This window comes from Oreochromis aureus, linkage group 4, assembly GCF_013358895.1.
Source record: "Oreochromis aureus strain Israel breed Guangdong linkage group 4, ZZ_aureus, whole genome shotgun sequence".
Classification (NCBI taxonomy): domain Eukaryota; kingdom Metazoa; phylum Chordata; class Actinopteri; order Cichliformes; family Cichlidae; genus Oreochromis; species Oreochromis aureus.
The window spans coordinates 25,752,507-25,775,702 of NC_052945.1; the positions used below are offsets into that span (position 1 = coordinate 25,752,507).

The 23,196-nt window shown below is 43.9% G+C and overlaps 1 protein-coding gene across 4 annotated transcripts in view; it reads right to left on the reverse strand.

Moving 5' to 3' along the window:
• Window positions 1-571: 571 nt before the first annotated feature.
• Window positions 572-23,196, reverse strand: part of LOC120439821 (glutamic acid-rich protein-like) — a 59,684-nt gene continuing 37,059 nt past the window's right edge. For 2 of the 4 annotated variants that reach the window (XM_039611052.1, XM_039611053.1), the window contains 13 exons: window positions 23,003-23,120; window positions 22,474-22,665; window positions 22,301-22,386; window positions 21,958-22,075; window positions 20,655-20,743; window positions 20,207-20,324; window positions 19,678-19,869; window positions 19,505-19,590; window positions 19,162-19,279; window positions 17,993-18,081; window positions 17,545-17,662; window positions 5,184-5,289; window positions 3,941-4,854 (listed from right to left, as the gene is read on the reverse strand). In XM_039611052.1, the coding sequence (XP_039466986.1) occupies window positions 4,692-4,854; window positions 5,184-5,289; window positions 17,545-17,662; window positions 17,993-18,081; window positions 19,162-19,279; window positions 19,505-19,590; window positions 19,678-19,869; window positions 20,207-20,324; window positions 20,655-20,743; window positions 21,958-22,075; window positions 22,301-22,386; window positions 22,474-22,665; window positions 23,003-23,120 (1,593 nt within the window). In that variant the 3' untranslated portion in view covers window positions 3,941-4,691. Of the gene's footprint in view, window positions 1,808-3,940; window positions 4,855-5,183; window positions 5,290-17,544; window positions 17,663-17,992; window positions 18,082-19,161; window positions 19,280-19,504; window positions 19,591-19,677; window positions 19,870-20,206; window positions 20,325-20,654; window positions 20,744-21,957; window positions 22,076-22,300; window positions 22,387-22,473; window positions 22,666-23,002; window positions 23,121-23,196 lie in introns of those variants that run through there. The other 2 variants (XM_039611054.1, XM_039611055.1) reach the window with 2 other exon arrangements.

The following is a 23,196-nucleotide window of genomic DNA, read 5'->3' on the forward strand; positions in this document are numbered from 1 at the left end:
TGGTCTCGGTGGAAAAGATGGCTGTCAAGATGTCAAGAAAAAATCTAAAAAAGACTGAGGTATGTCAAATTACACAAGAACTGGAAAAATAGAAAATCAGTGGCAACTGCTCATATGAAGTGATGAATCCAAAAGTGAAACTCCTGAGTTAAATCATTTGGAATCTGAACACAGAAAAGTACCATCAGATTTGATCCATGCGTCATTTTATGGCATGACAATGATCCCAAACACATTGCCAATCCAGAAAAAGCATACTCAGATAGAAAAACTCAATAAAACATTATCAGTCATGGACTCACCTCCCCAGAGTCCGGACATCAACATCACTGAAGCAGTGTGAGATCATCTTCACAGAGAGCAGAACAAAAAGCAGTCAGCATCCAAAGACAGCTTTAAATATTCTTCAAGAAGCCTGCAGAACTATTCCTGAAGACTACTTAAAGAAATGAGAACAAAGCTGCATAAGCGAGTTCAGACTGTGTCGAAGAATAAAGGTGGTCGTACCAAATATTGACTTTCAAACTCGTTAGCATTTTAAAACTCTGTAATGTATTTCCATGTATATGGCCACAAATCCTTGCATCTACTTTTTTCCTAGTAAAATATAAAGAAAAAGTGGTGGGCCGAGACTTTTGTGTAGTACTTTAAATATTGTTTTCATTAGCATTTTTACAGTTCTGTTATCTGATTAAATATGAGATTAATGAGATGATGTCAGATGACAATATTTTCTAATTATGGACAGACAAATTTGTATGAAAATGATTTTTATTAATTAAATCAGTTAGATATATCATCTGTCACACATTTGAATGATAAATCACTAACACAGTAAAAGCTCATCTATTTCTTTTTCTTAGTAAGACCTGGTATTTTTCCTGGAATAATTGGAAATATCTTAAAAGACACCACAATTAAAATGATTCCTATTCCACAAAGCCATTCAGCTGCTACCCCAAGATCCCAACATAACAGTAGACACAATACAGCCAGTAACAGGATGCTCTTCATGAGGTAAGACCTGCTGCATAATTCCCCCTCTGCGTCTTTTCTTGCCCTTTCCTCCTCTTGTCTCCACAGCTTTCTCTTCATCTTCTTTAGGTCTTCATCCTTGTAATGCTCCCTCAGATTTTCCTCCTTTTTGCTGATTTCTTCTTGTCTCTCTGCAAGGATGCTTTCCTGTCTTTTTCTGATTTTCCTCTCCTTCTCAGGATACAGCTCTGTCTTGTAGTAACTACCTCCATTCAGGGCCACCAGAGTCTTGATCTTCTCAGTAAAAGTTGTGACCTGCTTCTGGCCCTCCGGGGTTTTGTTGTTGAAGACGTGGAAGCCACCGCTACACTTGCGTATGAAGTTGCGGAGGTTCTCGTCACTCTCAGTAATGATGTCATTTATTGTTTTGTTTTCCAGGCGATCGCCGTGGGTGAACAGCATGATGGTGTAGTCCCACACTGTTGGGCCAAACTTTGCTTCAATCAGCATGTGGGTGTCTTGGTCTTCCTGAGTCAGCCTTCCTAAAGGAACAACATATGCAAAGACGTGGGGTCCTGGTTCCTGGAGTTTCAGAAGAATCTGAAAAAATTCTCTCGGATGATGTCCTCCTTGTTGCTTCCCTTCTTGAAAAGCCCAGGTGTGTCAATCACATCGACGGGTATATCTCCAACCACGCGGGACTCTTTTTCACAGTGAACAGTGACGCTGCCCAGCTTCATCTCTGACCTGAACACCGTTTTATTGAGGATGGTGTTCCCACTCAAGCTCTTGCCTGCACCACATTTTCCAAGAAGCATGATCCTCAGCGGCTCTGTCAACCCAACAGAACAAGCATTTTTAAACACTATTCAGAGTTCATGAAAGTTGTTGTGCTCTTCATTCTGACTTCTGATATTAGCCGTGTTTAATTCTTAGAACTTCATGGCTTTCACATATTAGCCCAGACTGTTACATTTGAGGGCACAAACCAACTTTTTTATTATGTTGTTACATTGTGGTAAATACATAGCATTTTGGCATTTGTTGATGAATATAATAAAGAGTAAAGATTAATATGTTGTATGTGGTGTTATGATACAATATGTGGTTTGTTTTGTTTTTATATGCCTGTTGAAATATTTTTCATATCTTACTTTTTCAGAAAATTAAATTTTGTATTATTAACCAAATTGATCCAGGCATATATGATTCTGTTACTGCAGAAATTGCTATTACTAAATTTAACCACTAATTTCAACAAGTGTGTGGCATAATTCCGGCTACAATTTATTAAAATTATTTGGTTTGTTGGCAAAGAACTGGGTTTTAAGCACAGTCTTGTTGTTGGCGACCGAAGGTCTCTGATTGAGGTGCAACTTGCTCAGAGTCATTTAAACAAATATCACTGGGAGTGTGTGTATATATTTCAGTCTCTATGTATACTGTTCACCCTGTGTGGATTAGCGAAAATCCTAAAGAAATTCAAACTTGTACAGCTAATTCTTTGTTTGTTTGTTTGTTTTGAAGTTATTAAAGATGTACAATCACTCCACCCTGGGAAATGAAGAGTCCAAAGAAATCACTGAAAGCCCAAAATTATCATGACATTCAGTGGACATAAACTTGACCACAGCTATATCTGTGGTCATACTAATAGATCCAAAAAACTAAATTACTTCGCTGGGTAACTTGTTAAATAACTAAGCTACTAACTTAAGCTTCGTAACTTTGTAACTACCTAAACTATTCATATTTGCAAAGTTTAATCACACATTTATAATACTGATGTACAGAGTCTCTTAGTTTTTTGGATATACAGATATATTTCCAATCAGTGATTGGTTTAGCTGTGATGTAGAGTGGAGATGAAAAGAGGTAAAGGCAGGTAGAGGTAGAAGCAGGCAAAGCAGACAAAAGTAAAAAGGAGCCTTTATTCAAAAGATACAAAGACTCCAAAGAGCCCCCCCCCATACCCCATCCCACCTTCTTCAAATGTAACAAGAGTGGTGTCAAGCGTTTGTGTAACGTTTGTCCAGACTTCTGATATTCTCTCTGATTGTAAAATATAAAATATGTGGATGTATTTATAAGTTAAACTTGTGGTTTAATCCTGCAGCTTATTCGGTTTCCATGTCTGACAAGCGTCCAGAGTAAGGACAGACTGAAAAAATCCATCTGTGGTGTTTTTGAGGGAGAGCTGATGGGAATGAGGCTTTCCACCCCTGATGATACAGCAGCACAAACTCAGCAGCACAAACTCAGCAGTGTGTGAGGAAGAGGAGGAGGCAGAAGAGCCAGCGCCAGCTGAGAGATGGAGAGAAGAGACAGACTGTTCCTTCTTTGTGAAAGACTGCTGGAAAAGTTTAAAATAACTAACTAACTGTCCTGAATCAATCTTATTGGGTAATGTTAAAATAATTTTATCATTAAATATTTTAACTTTAGGAGAATGTGCTCAGGCAGTTCCAAGTAAAAACTGTGCACAGCAGTAAAAAGTTCTATATTCAGAAACTTAATCAACACCAGAATACAGCTGAAAGTAAATGTCAGTATTTTTTTTCTTCGGTTATATAAAACATGGTGTATCTTGGATTAATAGCACTGCTGTGTTTGTTGCATATATATTTTACAGTCCTGTGGTCTCAGCCTCAGAAGAGGAAGGAAATAAGACTAGACTGTCCCATTTAACAGCCTTGCACTTTTGGCCTTCAAAGGACCCGGCCTATGTAGACTGTGAAGGCTGGGAGCTTTGAAGAATGCAGGCCCTGAATTGGGACAAACCTAATATCACATGTTTAAAAGAAAGAAAAAAACAAACACATCACTTCAGTGTTGTGTACATATAACAAATAACTTAGCAAAGAACCAGTATTAAATTGTATCTTTAGGTACTTTGGTACTAGCAGCCTGTCACAAAAACATACAATTTCTTCCAATTTCTTTAGATTAATCTATGAAAAATTCCAAAGATAACACAGTTTGATAGGCAGAATTTTTTTTATTGTGGAACCAACTGATGCCCAAAGATCTATTAGCTGGACACTTAACATATCTCTGCATGACGTGTCCTGGCTCAAGACTTTTGCACATCACTGTAACTCTCCTTTATTCATTTCATATTTTCTCATTATGGTTGGACAAATTTACATGAATTTTTTGGGGGGGTCTAATTTCTTTGGAATTTAAACAGTTATGCTCATCTGTCACAGATATGATTGATGTATTACTAACAATGCTTCAAAGTAAAAGAGCACATATTGTTATTTTCTTGCAAATTTCTAAAAGTTCTTGCTCCTTGGAAGCAAAACATAAAGAAATGAGCTGTGGCTCAAGACATTGCACGATGCTGTTTAAAGGCTACTTCTTACAACTATTACTACAGGTTGGGCAAAGTCCAAAGGAAACACAGTTTCATAACACTTGCAAAATTTACAGATAAAAAGCATCAATATTGTTTATTCACATTTTACAGGAAGGAAATATCAGCTATTTGTTTAATTCTAATAACAAAGTAAAACATGGTAATCAACAATACTAAAGGAAACCTGAGTACAGCAACGACAAAGTACGGTGTATAAATGCAGCACACTTGATTTTGTAGCTTTTGTCAAAAGTAACATTCCACCCAAGAAACCTCCAGATAACGTGTGTCAGTTTGTGGATGTAAACAGCGATCTTTTAATTTATTGTCTGCAATGTCAGCTTTACATTAATCCTCATTTTTTCAGTTCTTTTATTTTCAAAGTGTAATACTCTTCTTGTAATTTTAAAACCTTCAGTTGCATTTTTATTTTTTTCCTCTTCAGTTGATCAAGATCCATTGTATTCAAGCCAGAGCTGGCTGAGGGCCCAGGCAACCGGGCCTCTGACATGTCCACACTGCAAGTCAAAAAACGCTTGTTTATGGAATTAGTTTTCATATATTTTGTCTAGAAAGAAAACATGCTCTTAACAAGCAAGTTTTGCACAAGAAAATTAAGCTCACTCAAGGAAGATATCTCTAACTTTTTCTTAATAATATATTTCAGCTCATCGTGAGCTTTATTTACCAGTTACAGGGTACACTGCAAAAACAGCTCTACTTAAAATTTTCTTACAAATAAATGCAATCAGAGGTTTGACGTGATTTAGATGAGCTGTGGAAAAAACTTTTAATACTGTGATAAATCAAAAATCTTTGCCTAAATGATATGACAGCTACTTCTTACCTCATCTCTGGCATCATGGATTGTACTTCAGCTACACTGTGGCCAGAGCAGGGGACATCTTTATGTTCACACTCATCTGACACGGGCAGAGCTTCACAGGAAGGACCTGTACATTTAGAAAACATATTGTAGCGGGCCAGGGCTGTTCGGGGATGTTATGGACATTTATGTTCTGTTTTGCAGTTACGTTTGTTGTTATGTTGTCATGGTAACAGGTGACGCTCCCTCTGTGTGTGTTTTCCGGTGAGAGAGCGTCTTTTTTTGTTGTTGTTGTTTTGGCTGCCGCGCTGAGCAGTTGCTAGCGGCAGTGTTCTCCAGAAAAGGATAATAAACGGCTGTGCTTTCTGGCTAGCTCGCCGAAAGCAAGACCAAAGAAACCTCTGTCTCCTCCGTTTCCTGAGCTCGCCACCTTGGTGTCAGAAGTGGGATAGCTCACCCTCGCCAGAATGGAGAGAGACATCCGGAGGCTAGAGCAAGCTATCGAGGAGAACATTACCCGCCTGGGAAGCTGGCGATTGAGGAGAGAGGAAGCTAGCGGCCATGTAAGTCCCCCCGACGGGTCCCGACGGCGCGAGTGTACCGCGGCGGGCCGATGCTAGGGCAATGCTTGATGGGCTGCCTCTGTCGGCTGACACACCGGGCCCCCGACGGCGAGCAGTGACGCCTGCAACGCCAGCTAAGGTACCGAAATATAACGGGCTAACCCCGCTAGAGCCCTACCTCTCACAAGTACGGCTAGCCGCGAGACATAATGGCTGGAGTGACGGCGAGGCTGCTACACACTTAGCGCTAACATTGGAAGGAGATGCATTGCAGGTACTCCTTGACCTAGCCGCGTCAGAGCAGCATGAGCTCCAGGCCCTCACCATAGCACTCGAGAGGCGATTTGGGCAGCGGCACTCCACTGATCAGAGCAGGGAGCAGCTGACCAGCGGAGCCGAGCCAGGGGAGAGCCTGGGCACCTTTGCAGCGGATGTGTTGCTGTATGCTCGTCGTGGCTACCCAGAGTTCCCAGCAGCAGCCCGTGAGGAGCTTAGCCTGCATGCTTTCCTGCGTGGACTTTTTCCAGAGCGACTGCGCCAACACGTCTGCCTGGCCATGCCTCAGACTCTCAGTGAGGCGCTCCTTCAGGCTGAAAGGGCCGAGCTGGTGCTCACCTCGCCACCTAACCAGCAGGCGCGCCCCCCAAACTACCCTCAAATCAGAGCCGCAGACTGCGGCGGGAGGCGGTCGCGGAGATATGCCAGCTGCAGCCCTCGGTGCCTCGGAGGCGTCGTCGTCGTCCCACCGACCACTGTTACCGGTGCGATGAGCCTGGCCACGTGGCGCGTGACTGCCCAGCACCTGCCCGGCGGCCAGAACTACGAAGCCACAGGAAGCGGGGTGGGAGGCGGTGTAGCGAGGGACCACCGCCCCAGTTTCCTGCCCCCTCCAAGGGCGATGCACGGTGGTGGGCGGGTTGGGCACCTCAAGGGACTCTACCTGAGCTGCTGCGTTGAGGGCCAGCCATGCCGGGCCCTGGTGGACACGGGGTCTACCATCTCCCTGATACGACCTGGCGTGCTTCCTGGAACGTCCGGTCGTTGGTCGAGGGTTGGTCGCCCACCGACACCCAGCTGATGACAGTGACGGGGAGAGAGCTGATATGCGGGGAAGAAACCGTTGCAGATCCGGTGAAGGATCTGGAGCTGATTCACGACTTCTGGCTTGCGTACATCCAAGACCAGTGCATCATCGGCCTTGATCTGCTGACCCGCTGGGGGGCCTGCGTCGACACCGCAAAGCGGGCTATCACTCTTGGCACGGAGACTCTCGCCCTCCAGTGCGGTCAAAAGCAGGGAGCGGAGGGGGCCAGAGCCAGACGAGACAGGCGTCAGGCAGCTGCCGCTCAGCAGATTTCGGGCGCCGGTGGCTCCGGGTCATCTCTACTTACCTCAGCCCCGGCCCCTCAGCCCAACAAATCTCCCTCGACCGAGACAACCGAGGCTGTTGGTGACCTGTGGCAGCGCAGCAGCGTAGGTCTCAACGGTGATCAGCGCCAGCGGTTGAGGTGCCTCCTGGACAAGAATGCGGACATCTTCGCCGCCAGCGACAGGGCTGGTCCAGCACACCATCGACACCGGCTCTGCCCAACCCATCCGTCTGCGCCCACATCGGCTGCCCCTCTCAAAACGGCAGGTGGCGGAGGAAAAGATCCGTGAGATGGCTGCGGCTGGGGTGATCGAGCCGTCCAACAGCCCATGGGCGGCACCCGTGGTCCTGGTGGGGAAGAAGGATGGCAGCCCGAGGTTCTGCGTGGACTTTCGCCGTCTCAACGCAGTCACCAAGAAGGACTCGTACCCGCTTCCACGGATCGACGGGGCCCTAGACTACGTCAGCGGCTCTAGCTGGTTCAGCTCCCTCGACCTACGCAGTGGTTACTGGCAGGTGGAGCTAGCCCCCGAAGCAAGGCCTAAGACTGCGTTCACCATTGGACAGGGGCTGTGGCAGTTCAGGGTCATGCCCTTTGGGCTCTGCAATGCGCCAGCGACGTTTGAGAGGCTGATGGAGAGGGTGCAGGTGAACATCCCTCGTAGCCGCTGTGTTGTGTACCTGGATGACCTGTTGGTACACGGTGGCGACTTCGACAGTGCACTGTCCCACCTGAGCGAGGTCTTCGGTGCCATCCGTCAAGTTGGGCTGCGGCTCAACCCTGCGAAGTGCCGGCTGTTGACAAGAGAGACTACGTTCTTAGGCCATGTGATCAGCGGTCAGGGTATCGCCACCGATCCCGCAAAGGTGGCTGCGGTCCGGGATTGGCCGACTCCCTCGAACGTCAAAGAACTGCGGAGCTTCCTGGGCCTAGCCTCCTACTACCGTCGGTTCATTAAGGGGTTCGCGACGACAGCCAGCCCCTCCACCGCTTAACCGACAAGGGCCAGCCGTTTGGCTGGGGTGATGCCTGCGCGCTGTGCCGCCGCACAGTTGTTGAGGCCCTTACCAGAGCCCCAGTCCTGGCCTACCCGGCGCCCGGCAACCCTTCATTGTGGACACCGACGCTAGCAATGTAGGAGTTGGGCGGTCCTTTCCCAGCAGGGCGATGCTGGAGAGCGAGTGGTGGCATACTTCAGCCGAGCTCTGGGGGCGAGCCGAGAGGAACTACTGTGTGACCCGGCGGGAGCTGCTGGCTTTGTGGTGCTAGCGGTGCGGCACTTCCGGCCATATCTGCACGGCTGCCGGTTCCTCCTGCGCACCGACCATGCATCTCTGACTTGGCTCCTGAACTTCAAACACCCGGAGGGTCAGGTGGCCCGCTGGCTGGAGGTCCTTCAGGGTTACGACTTTGAGATCCAGCATCGGGCAGGTCGACAGCATGGCAACGCTGATGCCCTCTCCAGAAGGCCCTGCATGGCCGTCGAGTGTCGCTACTGTCTGCGACAGGAGGAGCGGGCCCAGGAGGCGCTGGGGTGGCTGCTGCTCAGGCCACGGCCAGCGGAGGGGATGGCTCCCATTGACCCCGCAGCAGCTGAAGCGGGAGCAGGAGGCCGATGCAACGTTGGTTCAGGTGGGGGCCTGGCTGGAGGTGGCGCGCGCCCGACTGGGACGGGGTGTCGGGACAGGAGCCCGAAGTGAAGGCCTACTACTCCCAGTACAACAATCTGGAGACCCACGACGGCCTCCTGTACCGGAGATGGCGGGCCCCGGGCAGGGCAGAGATCTCCTGCAGCTGTTGGTGCCTCGGTCGCTGCGGTCGCAGGTGCTCGAGCTCGTCCCACGGCTCGGTGGGGCCGGCCACTATGGGAATGCCAAAACTATCCGCCGTCTCAGAGGACGGTTCTACTGGCCGGGCTGTCGGACGGGATGTGGAACTTCATGTGCACTGCTGTGACACCTGCACAGCACAGAAGGGCCCAACTCAACGCTCCACTGCCCCCCTTCAACAGTACCTGGTGGGGGCCCCGATGGAGCGAGTGGGAGTGGACGTCCTAGGGCCTTTCCCTGTTACGGAGGCAGGGAACCGGTACGTGTTGGTGGCCATGGATTATTTCACAAAGTGGCCGGAGGCCTACGCTGTGCCGGACCAGAGTGCGTTGACGACGGCGGAGAAGCTGGTGGAGGAGATGTTCACCCGTTTTGGGGTCCCGGCTGAGCTCCACAGTGACCAGGGGCGTAACCCGAATCGAAGGTCTTCGGGAGATCTGTCAGCGGCTGGGGTGGAGAAGGCGAGAACCACACCGCTTCACCATAAGCGGCGGCTTGGTCGAGTGCTTTAACCGCACGCTGGCCACCCAGCTCGCCATTCTCACCAGCCGCCACCAGCGGATTGGGACCGACATCTGCCCCTGGTCCTTTGGTCGTATCGGACTGCGGTTCAGGAGTCCAGCCAGTGCACACCTGCTGCTTTGATGTTTGGATGGGAGCTCCGGACGCCCGTGGATCTGGTGTTCGGGTCCCCCTGAGCCGGAGATTGACGGCGGGCGGAGATGGACTATTACAGGAGGCTGAGGAGGCGGCTGCAGGTGGTTCATGACTACACCCGCCAGGCCCAAGCCAGCGCGGAGTGCGACAGAAAGAGCCCTCGACACTAAGTGCCGGGGGCTTTCGTGCCTGGCGACAAGGTTTGGGTGTACTGCCCGTTTCGCGCAAGAGAGGAGTGTCCCCAAGCTCTGCAGTCACTGGCAAAGGGCGGCGGAGGTCGTGGGCGGCTAACAGAAGTGGTGTACCGTGTTCGCATGCCGGGCCCGGGGCGCCTGGTGGTGTTCCACCAGGACAGACTCTCGCCGTATCGACCGCTCGCTCCGGCAGATGCCGGGGCAGGGGATGCTGGCAGCGCCCCATGTTCTGACCCGAGTGACTTTTCCCCCGCCTGTCGGGACCGGCCGGTGTGCCAGAAGAAGGCACCGGGACGTTTGCAAGACTTTGTGTGGGGTAATGGGGTTGTCGGGGACGACTGACCCCTTAGGTGGGGGCTATGTAGCGGGCCAGGGCTGTTCGGGGATGTTATGGACATTTATGTTCTGTTTTGCAGTTACGTTTGTTGTTATGTTGTCATGGTAACAGGTGACGCTCCCTCTGTGTGTGTTTTCCGGTGAGAGAGCGTCTTTTTTTGTTGTTGTTGTTTTGGCTGCCGCGCTGAGCAGTTGCTAGCGGCAGTGTTCTCCAGAAAAGGAAAATAAACGGCTGTGCTTTCTGGCTAGCTCGCCGAAAGCAAGACCAAAGAAACCTCTGTCGCCTCCGTTTCCTGAGCTCGCCACAATATTGAAAAAAAAGAAACACACACAGAGCTTTTTTTTTTCTTTTTCTTTCTCACCGTCTTGCTCTTTGATTGCTGTGTTTGAGGTCACATCGCTGAGGTTTCCACTGACATCAGATCCTGAATTTACAACTGTGATGTTTACAGAGATTTTATTTTGAAAGGTCGAATGTAAGGCGGAAGGATATAGAAAAAGGACAACGGAAAAACTGTGGAAGTAAACAAATTAGCGCTGCAAACTGTGTTACCGCTGCAAGCCTGAGAATTAAAGAATGTAACTGAGAAGTACTGAAGGTGTCCTCATTTAATGTTTGAGGCATGCAAACATTACATTGGCGACGAGAGTAAAGGCTACAACCAAAGCAAGACGAAGGAAGTTTCCCTACCCGCAGCTTAGGAGACAAGAACATGGCTGTACACGCTACTCCACTTCCACCCTTCGACACGGAGACCGACCTCGGTTCCGTCGGACCTCGCTGGACGAAATGGCTTCAGAGGTTTGAAAACTACACCACAGCGATGAATATTACTGGAGATGCGAGATTAAGAGCATTATTGCTGCATGTGGCTGGTGAAAAAGTGCATGACGTTTACGACACGTTAGCAATGGATGGCGACAAGTACGCAGATACAAAACAGAAAATGTCTTTGCGCCCAAAAAAAAAGTGTGCAGTATCAGATTTATCTGTTCAGGAAAGCGGTGCAGGAATCAGGTGAAACGTTGGACAACTATCACACCAGGCTGAGGATTTTAGCCAAAAACTGTGAGTTTGCAGACATGGCTGCAGAGATTAAAACACCAATTATCCAAAGCTGTACATCATCACAGCTGTGTAGAAAAGCACTCAGAGAACCTGATTTAACATTGGATGATCAATTAAATCATGGCCGTGCATGTGAGTTGTCTGAATTGCAAGCTACAGGGATGTAAGCTGACAAGACAGCTGCAGTTAATAAAGTACAGCACAAAACAGGACGTGACACCACGGCTAGAAACAAATGGACACCCTCATGGCAGCCGAATAACCGCTGTCGAAACTGTGGAGGCAGATATCCTCATGAGCAAGGCTGCCCAGCCAAAGACAAAATCTGTAATGCTTGTGGCAAATTCAATCATTTTGTAAAGCAATGTCGCTCAAAGAGAAAAGAGACACATTGTGGAAAGAAGTATAAGACAAACCTGCCACTGCAAACTGTTCATCAAGTCACAGATAGCACTGCACATGTGGAGACAGGGCGCACATCCAGCGGTGATGACGCTTATGTATATGTGGTGAACACAGCTCAACATCCTAAACTCCCACACACTGAAGTCAGAGTAATGGGCACCCAGATACCGGTGCTAATCGACTCTGGGGCCACTGCTAACTGCTTAACTGAAGCCACCTACAACAAACTGACACCACGTCCTATGTTAACTTCTACAGACATCAAGATTTACCCATACCACTCATCTACGTCTCTCCCTGTATGTGGTGCGTTCAGGTGCAGTGTGGAAAAACAAGACAAAACAGTTAGGTGTTCCTTCTTTGTCATTAAAGGAGGAGGTTTCAATATTTTGAGTTTTGAAACCTCAAAAGACTTGGGACTCCTTCATATTGTCACTGCGGTCTCTTCTCAGTCTCAACGTTCCGTTGCAGACGAGCTAGTGGAACAACACCCAGAACTTTTCCAGGGAATTGGAAAACTCAAAGATTTTCAAGTGAAACTGCACATAAACACAGATGTAAAATCAACCTGTCAACCACACAGACGTGTTGCTTTTCATTTACGTCAAAAAGTGGAGGACGAACTTCAGAAATTGGAAGCTGATGACATTATTGAAAAAGTTACGGGACCAACACCGTGGGTTTCACCCATTTTAACACTGCCAAAACCAAAGAATCCAGAGGAAGTACGGATATGTGTGGACATGAGACAAGCAAACACTGCAATCGAACGTGAACGACATGTCACACCCACGATTGATGATGTAATCCATGAGCTGAATGGATCTACGGTGTTCTCAAAACTTGATCTCAGGGCAGGATACCACCAACTTGAACTGCACACTGACAGCCGCTACATTACGACGTTCACTACTCATCTGGGACTTCGGAGATATAAAAGACTGAGCTTCGGAGTCTCTTCTGCAGCTGAAGTGTTCCAAAATGCTGTTCATCAGACGCTGCAAGGACTGAACGGAGTCAAAAATCTCAGTGATGACATTATAGTCTTTGGCAGGGACCAGGCTGACCATGACAACAATCTTACAGCTCTCTTTAAGCGACTATCAGAGTCAGGTCTTACTCTGAATCGAGAGAAGTGTGAATTTAATAAAACAAAACTTGAGTTTTTTGGTTTCATCTTCTCTGCAGGTGGCGTTTCAGCAGATCCTAAAAAGGTTGCAGCAGTTCAACACGCTCCCAACCCGAAAACACCTGCTGACATCAAAAGTCTCCTTGGCATGGCCAATTACTGCTCGAGGTTCATCAGGGACTTCTCATCGATCTCTGAGCCACTGCGCAGGCTCACACACAAGGACACCCCTTGGACATGGGGTCAGGACCAAGTAACTGCATTGCAGGCACTCAAGGTCAGTCTCACAAGCGACACGAAGATGTCCTACTTCTATCCCAGCAGACAGACTGAACTAATTGTTGATGCTAGTCCAGTAGGACTGGGTGCCATTCTCTGTCAAAAAGATGAAAAGGGGATGAAGCACATTATTGCATATGCAAGCAGAGCACTGAGTGATGTGGAAACGAGATACTCGCAAACTGAGAAAGAAGCACTCGCCATTGTGTGGAGTTGCGAACATTTTCATTTGTATGTTTATGGACATCCATTCACACTGGTGACCGATCACAAGGCACTTGAAATCATCTGGAATAACCCAAGATCAAAACCACCTGCCAGAATAGAAAGATGGGGACTGAGACTTCAGCCATATAACTTCAGAGTGGAATACAGAAAAGGTGCTGATAATCCAGCTGACTTTATGTCACGTCATCCAGTGCCAACACAGGAGAATGAAAGTGCTCATGCATGTAAGGTTGCAGAAGAGTATGTTAATTTCTTCTCTTATCACTCCACCCCAAAAGCCATGACACTTCAGGAGATAAAAACAGAGACTCTGAAAGACCAGGTTTTGCAGGAAGTCATTGGTCACATCAGGAACAACACGTGGCATCTAACAGATAAATCCCAGCATGCTGACATTTTGAAATCATTCAAACATGTTCAAAGTGAACTAACAGTAGCTGACTCATCTGACTTCATACTCAGAGGCACAAGGATAGTTATTCCAACTGTCCTGCAAGAAAGAGCAATACAACTGGCACACGAAGGGCACCAGGGTATCGTCAAGACCAAAGCGCTGCTACGTACCAAAGTATGGTTCCCAGAGATCGATCGGAAAGCGGAATCTGCAGTTCAAAACTGTCTGCCATGCCAAGCTAGCACACCTGTCACGCACACTGATCCTCTGCAGATGTCACCATTACCCGAAACGCCCTGGCACAGTGTCAGTGCAGATTTTTATGGACCGCTCCCTACGGGGGAATACCTGCTCGTTATCACAGACGAGTATTCTCGCTATCCAGTCGTTGAAAGTGTACGCTCAACATCAGCATCTTCTGTTATCCCAGTCATTGACAAAGTGTTCTCCATGTTTGGAAATCCCAAGGACAGTAAAAACTGACAATGGTCCTCCTTTCAACAGCGAGGCTTTCTCACAGTTTGCAGACTACCTGGGATTTCATCATCGCAAAATCACACCTTGTTGGCCTCAGGCGAATGCTATTGCTGAGAGGTTTATGAGAACCCTAGGCAAAGCACTGAGAGTTGCCGAGACACAGGGCACACCATGGAAACAGCAACTAAACATCTTTCTTCGTGAGTACAGATCTACACCTCATAGCACAACGGCGAGCTCACCAGCTGAAATACTGTTTCAACGCCAGCTATACACCAAGCTCCGTTTCTTTAACACCACTCCACAGAAGTGTTCAGATGCTGAAGTGAGAGCAAGGGATGATAGTGCAAAGATCAAGATGAAGGTGATCGCAGATGCAACCCGTCGCGCCAGACCACACTCACTAAGTCTGCGTGACACAGTGCTGCATCGCCAACCCAAGCACAACAAATTATCCACACCGTACAATGCAAAACCCTACAAAGTGACCAAGGTTAAGGGTTCTGAAATTACAGCTACAAGGGATGGACACTCGATTGTCAGGAATGCATCATTCTTCAAGAAAATCAGACATGGACTTGAAGATGCCCCACCTGTACGGCATGTCGACCCCGCCTTATCAGACAAGCCTAGATACCCAGTCAGATCAAACAGACGCGTACCTATGCATCTGTCTGATTACATCGGATCTAAGACTTGAATATCTGAGTGACCAGTTAAAGGTTACGCTGTGTGTAACATGTTTGATGTTCCTGAATCTAACACTGTAACCTGTATTCTAGTGTTGAATGTTGATAGTGTTTAGTCAGAGATCTGCGCAAATGCAGTGCTGTTTAATTGATGTTTAGGTGTGGAGAAACTCAAGTAATAAGAAGGTTCAGTAATTTCATTAGGTGTCGTTGTCATAGGTTTGGATTAGTAAGTCATCTCGCTGAGTACCTGAGTTTGTTAAAGAAAAAAAAAACGAGGTGATTGTGATATTTTATTTTGAAAGGTCGAATGTAAGGCGGAAGGATATAGAAAAAGGACAACGGAAAAACTGTGGAAATAAACAAGTTAGCGCTGCAGACTGTGTTACCGCTGCAAGCCTGAGAATTAAAGAATGTAACTGATAAATACTGAAGGTGTCCTCATTTAATGTTTGAGGCATGCAAACATTACAACAACCTCTCTTTCATTTTCAGGCTTTGCCATCTCTTCATCTCTCTGCTCTGTTTCCAATGCCAGTTCCTCATTTAGATCCAATTCGTCATCTTCATCGTCATTTGTGTTAATGAGCAGAAAAATGGGTATACCTAATAAAGTGTCTGGTTAATGTTTTTTGGAAAGGAAAACTATTCATTTAAAACAATATCTATTTTGATCACATAGACATGTACTCAAATTTTTTTTTAAATGGAGACAATTGTAGAACTGAGGCAAAGCAACTGTACGGCCACACTTCTCTAACGTAGTAAGAGGTTAAAACTAACGTCCTGTAAACTTAAAGCATATACTGTGCAGGAGCTTGAGGGTCCTGTGCAGGAGCTTGGCTGTTCCTAGGACTGCGCTCTTCTGGACAGAGATATACACACTGCTCACAATAATAAAGGTAACACTTAAACAGCGCAATGTAACTCCAAGTCAATCACACTTCTGTGAAATCAAACTGTCCACTTAGGAAGCAACACTAATTGACAATCAATTTCACATGCTGTTGTGCAAATGGAATAGACAACAACCGGAAATTATAAGCAATTAGCAATTAGACATCCCCAGTAAAGGAGTGGTTCTGCAGATGGTGACCACAGGCCATTTCTCAGTACCCTATGCTTTCTGGCTGATGTTTTGGTCACTTGAATGTTGGAGGTGATTTCACTCTAGCCGTAGACGGAGTCTACAATCCACACAAGTGGCTCAGGTACTGCAGCTCATCCAGGATGGCACATCAACGCGAGCTGTGGCATGAAAGTTTGCTGTGTCTGTCATTGTGTCCAGAGCACGGAGGTGCTATCAGGAGACAGGCCAGTACATCAGGAGAGGTGGAGAAGGCCGCAGGAGGGCAACAACCCAGCAGCAGGACCATTACCTCTGCTTTTGTGCAAGGAGGACCAGGAGGAGCACCGACATAGCCCTGCAAAATGACCTCCAGCGGGCCACAAATGTGCATGTGTCTGCTCAAACAGTCAGAAACAGACTCCATGAGGGTGTCATGAGGGCCCGTTGTCCACAGGTGGGGGTTGTGCTTACAGCCCAGCACCGTGCAGGACGTTTGGCATTTGCCAGAGAACACCACGACTGGCAACTTCGCGACTGGCGCCCTGTGCTCTTCACAGATGAAAGCAGGTTCACACTGAGCACAGACGTGACAGAGTCTGGAGATGCTGTGGAGAATGTTCTGCTGCCTGCAACATCCTCCAGCATAACCGGTTTGGCAGTGGGTCAGTAATGGTATGGGTGGCATTTCTCTGGGGGGCCGCACAGCCCTCCATGTGCACGCCAGAGGTAGCCTGACTGCTATTAGGTACCAGGATGAGATCCTCATACCCCTTGTGAGACCATATGCTGGTGTGGTTGGCCCTGAGTTCCTCCTAATTCACGACAATGCTAGTCTAGTGCTAGTAGTGTTAGTAGTTGCACCACACTGTCCAGGAGTTGGCGGATGCTTTAGTCCAAGTCTAAGAGGGGATCCCACAGGGCACTACCGCCACTTCATCAGAAGCATGCCCAGGTGTTGTAGGGAGGTCATACAGGCACAGGGAGGCCACACTGAGCCTCATTCTGACTTGTTTTAAGGACATTACATCAAAGCTAGATCAACCTGTAGTGTTTTTCCACTTTAATTTTGAGTGTGACTCCAAATCCAGACTTCCATGGGTTGATTTAACTTGATTTCCATTGATAATTTTTGTGGGATTTTGTTGTCAGCACATTCAACTGTGTATTTACTAAGTATTAAAAAACAATGTTTCGTTCCTTTAGATCTGGAATGTGTTTGTGTTCTCTTTATTTCTTTGTTTTTGAGCAGTGTATGTAAATATATATATATATACACACACACACACACACACACACACACACACATGTATATATATATATATATATATATATATATATATATATATATGTATGCATATATATATATATGTATATATATATATATATATATATATATATATATATATATATATATATATATATATATATATATATATATATATATATATATATATATATATATATATATATATATATATATATATATATATATATACATATACATATATATATATATACATATATATATATATATATATATATATATATATATATATATATATATATATATATATATATATATATATATATATATATATATATATATATATATATATATATATATATATATATATATATATATATGTACAAAAACAACACAAGAATGCAGTAATTTTAGTGTTTGAACAACTCACGCAGTTTCTCTTCAGGTTGTTTCTTAACATTTTGCTGTTTGATTGCTGTGTTTTTTGCCACATCTCTGGGATTTTCAGTGACCTCAGATCTTGTCATGTCAGGATGATCTCCAGCTTTCTGTTTCAAAGACAACCAAGAATATATTTGTACCCTTATTTATTATTTCTTTTGAATGGTAAGATTGGATGGAGAAAAGCAGACCAGGAAAATAATATGCAAATTTATTATAAAAATCATTCTGACCAAGATTCAGGTTTATCCAGTTTTATTTATATAACACCAAACTATAAAGACAGTCACCTCATGGTGCTTTAAAGACCCTACAATAATACAGAGAAAACACCAACAATTAGACGACTGCCTATGAGCAAGTGCTTTAGTGACAGTGGTGTTTTAAGTTATCTTTATTTTAAATGGTAAGTTTTTAATAAAATAAAACAGTCTTACCTCAGGAAGGCTATTAACGACACCCTTTACTTCTTTGATCTTTAGTGCAGGTTTCACAGGTGTTGAAATTGTGCTGCTTGTTGTCTTCTCTGAAAAAAGAAGGATGATTAAAATATGAGCATACACACTTTGGGATTATTAGAATTAGACTGATGTTGATGTTCAGTCTGATCTTCAGCAGATCATCTTGACCATGTCTCCATGTCTGCACTGAGTTGCTGTCATGTGATTGGCTGATTAGATTTTTGAATCAATGAGCAGTTGGACAGGTATACCAAATAAAATGGCCGTTTAGTGTCTTTGGGAAACTATTCATTAGGGAACACACCTGATCTGTTTTGTGCACATATGTGCTAAAACATTTGTAAATGCTTACATAAAATAAGAAAAGCTCCTAAATTTGCAAAGTCTAAAGAGCTTGGAAAGAAAAGCGTCTGGACTTCTTTAAGTTGCTTGAAGACGTTTCACCTCTCATCCGAGAAGCTTCTTCAGTTCTAAGGGTCAAATGGTGGAGAGTTCCAGATTTAAACCCAGTGGGAGTTTCCCCCCAAAGAGGGACAAAGGACACCCTGATGATCCTCTACCTAATCACATGAGCCAAGTTGTGAAAACGGGTGTGGGTCACAATCAGTCAGGGTTTCGGGTGAGCTCAATGTGAAACCTGGCCCCACCCTATCATGTGATTTCCTGAGGTCAGATGGTTCAGGATGTGAGTGGCCATTAAGGTGTCTGGGAAGGGATCTCAAAACTGGATTATAGATGGCAGACAGTTGGTGTCGTAAACCACCGCCTCTGTTCAAAGATGATCATTCACAGTGGACATAAATGGCTTCTTTCCTTAGAACTGAAGAAGCTTCTCGGAAGAGAGGTGAAACGTCTTCAAGCAACTTAAAGAAGTCCAGACGCTTTTCTTTACAAACTCTTTACACTACGATGACCTGGATGACTGAGAACCTTCACAGACCTAATTTTGCAAATTTTTTCAGAACAGACCAAATTAACTATACACCCACACTCATCTCAGATAATCAGAAGTTCAAAGGACGACCCTGTAAACTTGGTAGAAAATAGATTGAAACTGGATTTTGTTTTCTTCTACTTCAACAAAAAGTACACAAAATAGAAGACCAACACATCATTCAAGTGCTTTTAGTGTTTGAACAACTCACTCCGTTTCTTTTCAGGTTGTTTAACATTTTGCTGTTTGATTGCTGTGTTTTTTGCCACATCTTTGTTATTTCCACTGACTTCAGATCTTGGCATGTCAGGATGATGTCTAGTCTTCTGCTTTAAAGACAACCAAGGATATATTAGTATTTATTTTAAATAGTCGGACTGGATGGTGTAAAAGCGTACATTTGTAATTTGTCATGCTGAACCATAATATTTGCCAAATTTCTATCTTGATGACGGTGCTGGTGTAAAGTAGAGTAATCTAAGATGATTAACATACTCAAAACTACCAGCAATAAAAAGTGCAGTAAAACATTCAAGGAAAATAATCTATCTTGCCTCAGGAAGGATGTTAATGATACCCTTTACTTCTTTCATCTCTAATGCATGTTGTCCAGGTGTTGGAATTGTAGCTGTTACTCTCTCTGAAAAAAGAAGAAGCGTTATTTTCATACACAAAGAAGGTCTTTGTTATCTTAACATACCAATAGGAAATATATTGGAAATGTCACCTTTGATATCACTGCTGTCAGTATGGTTAGAGGCAACAGAAGGCACACTCTTGTCTTCATCATTATCACCTTCTTCATCCTCATCTTTCTCAGCTCTAGGCTCATCTTCACCAACATCATCTTCATCTATATGCTCATCTTCCTGTTCCTCATCCTCATCTTCATGTTCAACATGATCTTCCTTGCGTTCTTCTGCAAAACAGATATAACTGTTTAAAATAAAACTATGTACACTGAGAGTTTTATAAGTAGCTCTAAGCTAACAAATACTTCTTTTTCTGAACTTCTGTAGTGTTTGTGAAAACTACTGAAGCTTTGAAACAACTGATGAAAAATAATGAAATAATGTTTGCATGCTTTTGAGTCATATTTTCAAATATTCTCTGGTTTTGAGGCACAGATGGAAAAAATCTGCAGACAATAGAAAATAGATTGAAACTGGATTATGTTTTCTTCTACTTCAACAAAAAGTACACAAAATAGAAGACAAACACATCATTCAAGTGCTTTTAGTGTTTGAACAACTCACGCAGTTCCTCTTCAGGTTGTTTCTTAACATTTTGCTGTTTGATTGGTGTGTTTTTTGCCACATCTCTGGGATTTTCAGTGACCTCAGATCTTGTCATGTCAGGATGATCTCTTGCTCTCTGTGTCAAAGACAACCAAGAATATATTTGTATCCTTATTTATTATTTCTTTTGAATGGTAAGCTTGGATGGAGAAAAGCAGACCAGGAAAATAATATGCAGTTTTATTATAAAAATCATTTTGAGCAAGATTCAGTTTAATCCAGTTTTATTTATATAGCACCAAACTATAAAGACAGTCACCTCATGGTGCTTTAAAGACCCTACAATAATACATAGAAAACACCAACAATTAGACAACCTCCTATGAGCAAGTGCTTTAGTGACAGTGGTGTTTTAAGTTATCTTTATTTTGAATGGTAAGTTTTTAATAAAATAAAACAGTCTTACCTCAGGAAGGCTATTAACGACACCCTTTTCTTCTTTGATCTTTAGTGCAGGTTTCACAGGTGTTGAAATTGTGCTGCTTGTTGTCTTCTCTGAAAAAAGAAGGATGATTAAAATATGAGCATACACACTTTGGGATTATTAGAATTAGACTGATGTTGATGTTCAGTCTGAACTTCAGCAGATCATCTTGACCATGTCTCCATGTCTGCACTGAGTTGCTGTCATGTGATTGGCTGATTAGATTTTTGCATTAATGAGCAGTTAGACAGGTATACCTATGCCCGTTTAGTGACTTTGGGAAAGTAAAACTATTCATTAGAGAACACACCTGATCTGTTTTGATCACAAAGACATACAGAAACAATATTTTATTCAAACTGCAAACATAACTATTACAGTAGTTAGCTGTGTGCACATATGGGCTAAAACATTTGTAAATGCTGACATAAAATAAGAAAAGCTCCTAAATTTTGCGGAAGTAAACCAGTGTTGTGAAGGATTTCACTCATTGTTTGGAGAACTTCAATTATCATTTCAGAACTGAGCCAAATTAACTGTACAGTGGTCCCTCGTTAATCGTGGGAGTTATGTTCTAAAAATAACCCGCAATAGGTGAAATCCGCGAAATACACAACTTTATTTTTTTGAATTCTTATAGATGTTTTAAGGCTGTAAAACCCCTCCCTACAGACTTTATACACTTTTCTCAAACAGCCATGAACATTTTCACACTTTTCTCTCTTGTTTAAACACTCTCAAAGTTGAAAGCTTCATAGAAAAATAATTTCAGTATTATAGAATGAAACCAAAGGCACCCGCGGTTGCCTTTGATGCTGCAAAACGTTTCATCAATATTGTTGTGTTTGTTGTGGAGAAAAATTACAAACATACAGTACAGCACTTCAGAGTCACACTGCTAGCGATCCAAGATTTATATAAATTTGACAAGCTGAACGCATTCTGTACTGTACATGAGACACGGCACGAGATTGATTTGACAATGGTCTACAGCCAATCAGGACGCAGAACACAATATGCTGTAACAAAAAAAAAAAAAAAAATGCAAAATTGCACACAAAAAAAATCCGCGGAACTGCAAGACCGCAAAAGGTGAACCATGTTATAGCGAGGGACCACATACACCCACACTCATCTCAGATAATCAGAGGTTCAGAGGACGACCCTGTAAACTTGGTAAAAAATAGATTGAAACTGGATTTTGTTTTCTTCTACTTCAACAAAAAGTACACAAAATAGAAGACCAACACATCATTCAAGTGCTTTTAGTGTTTGAACAACTCACTCAGTTCCTCTTCAGGTTGTTTAACATTTTGCTGTTTGATTGCTGTGTTTTTTGCCACATCTTTGTTATTTCCACTGACTTCAGATCTTGGCATGTCAGGATGATGTCTAGTCTTCTGCTTTAAAGACAACCAAGAATATATTCATATTTATTTTAAATAGTCGGACTGGATGGCGTAAAAGCATACATTTGTAATTTGTCATGCTGAACCATAATATTTGCCAAATTTCTATCTTGATGACGGTGCTGGTGTAAAGTAGAGTAATCTAAGATGATTAACATACTCAAAACTACCAGCAATAAAAAGTGCAGTAAAACATTCAAAGAAAATAATCTGTCTTGCCTCAGGAAGGATGTTAATGATACCCTTTACTTCTTTCATCTCTAATGCATGTTTTCCAGGTGTTGGAATTGTAGCTGTTACTCTCTCTGAAAAAAGAAGAAGTGTTATTTTCATACACAAAGAAGGTTTTTGTTATCTTAACATACCAATAGGAAATATATCAGAAATGTCACCTTTGATATCACTGCTGTCAGTATGGTTAGAGGCAACAGCAGGCGCAGTCTCGACTTCATCAATATCACCTTCTTCATCCTTATCTTTCTCAGCTCTAGGCTCATCTTCACCAACATCATCTTCATCTATATGCTCATCTTCCTGTTCCTCATCCTCATCTTCATGTTCAACATGATCTTCCTTGCGTTCTTCTGCAAAACAGATATAACTGTTTAAAATAAAACTATGTACACTGAGAGTTTTATAAGTAGCTCTAAGCTAACGAATACTTCTTTTTCTGAACTTCTGTAGTGTTTGTGAAAACTACTGAAGCTTTGAAACAACTGAAAAAAACAATGAAATAATGTTTGCATGCTTTTGATTCATATGTAAAAACATTCTCTAGTTTTGAGGCATAGATAGAAAAAAAACTGCAGACAATAGAAAATAGACTGAAACTGGATTTTGTTTTCTTCTACTTCAACAAAAAGTACACAAAATAGAAGACCAACACATCATTCAAGTGCTTTTAGTGTTTGAACAACTCACTCAGTTCCTCTTCAGGTTCTTTCTTGACATTCAGCTGTTTGATTGCTGTGTTTGTTGCAACATCTCTGTTATTTCCAGAGAATTCAGATCTTGGCATGCCAGGATGATCTATAGCTTTCTGTTTTAAAGACAACCAAGAATATATTCATATTTATTTTAAATAGTCGGACTGGATGGTGTAAAAGCGTACATTT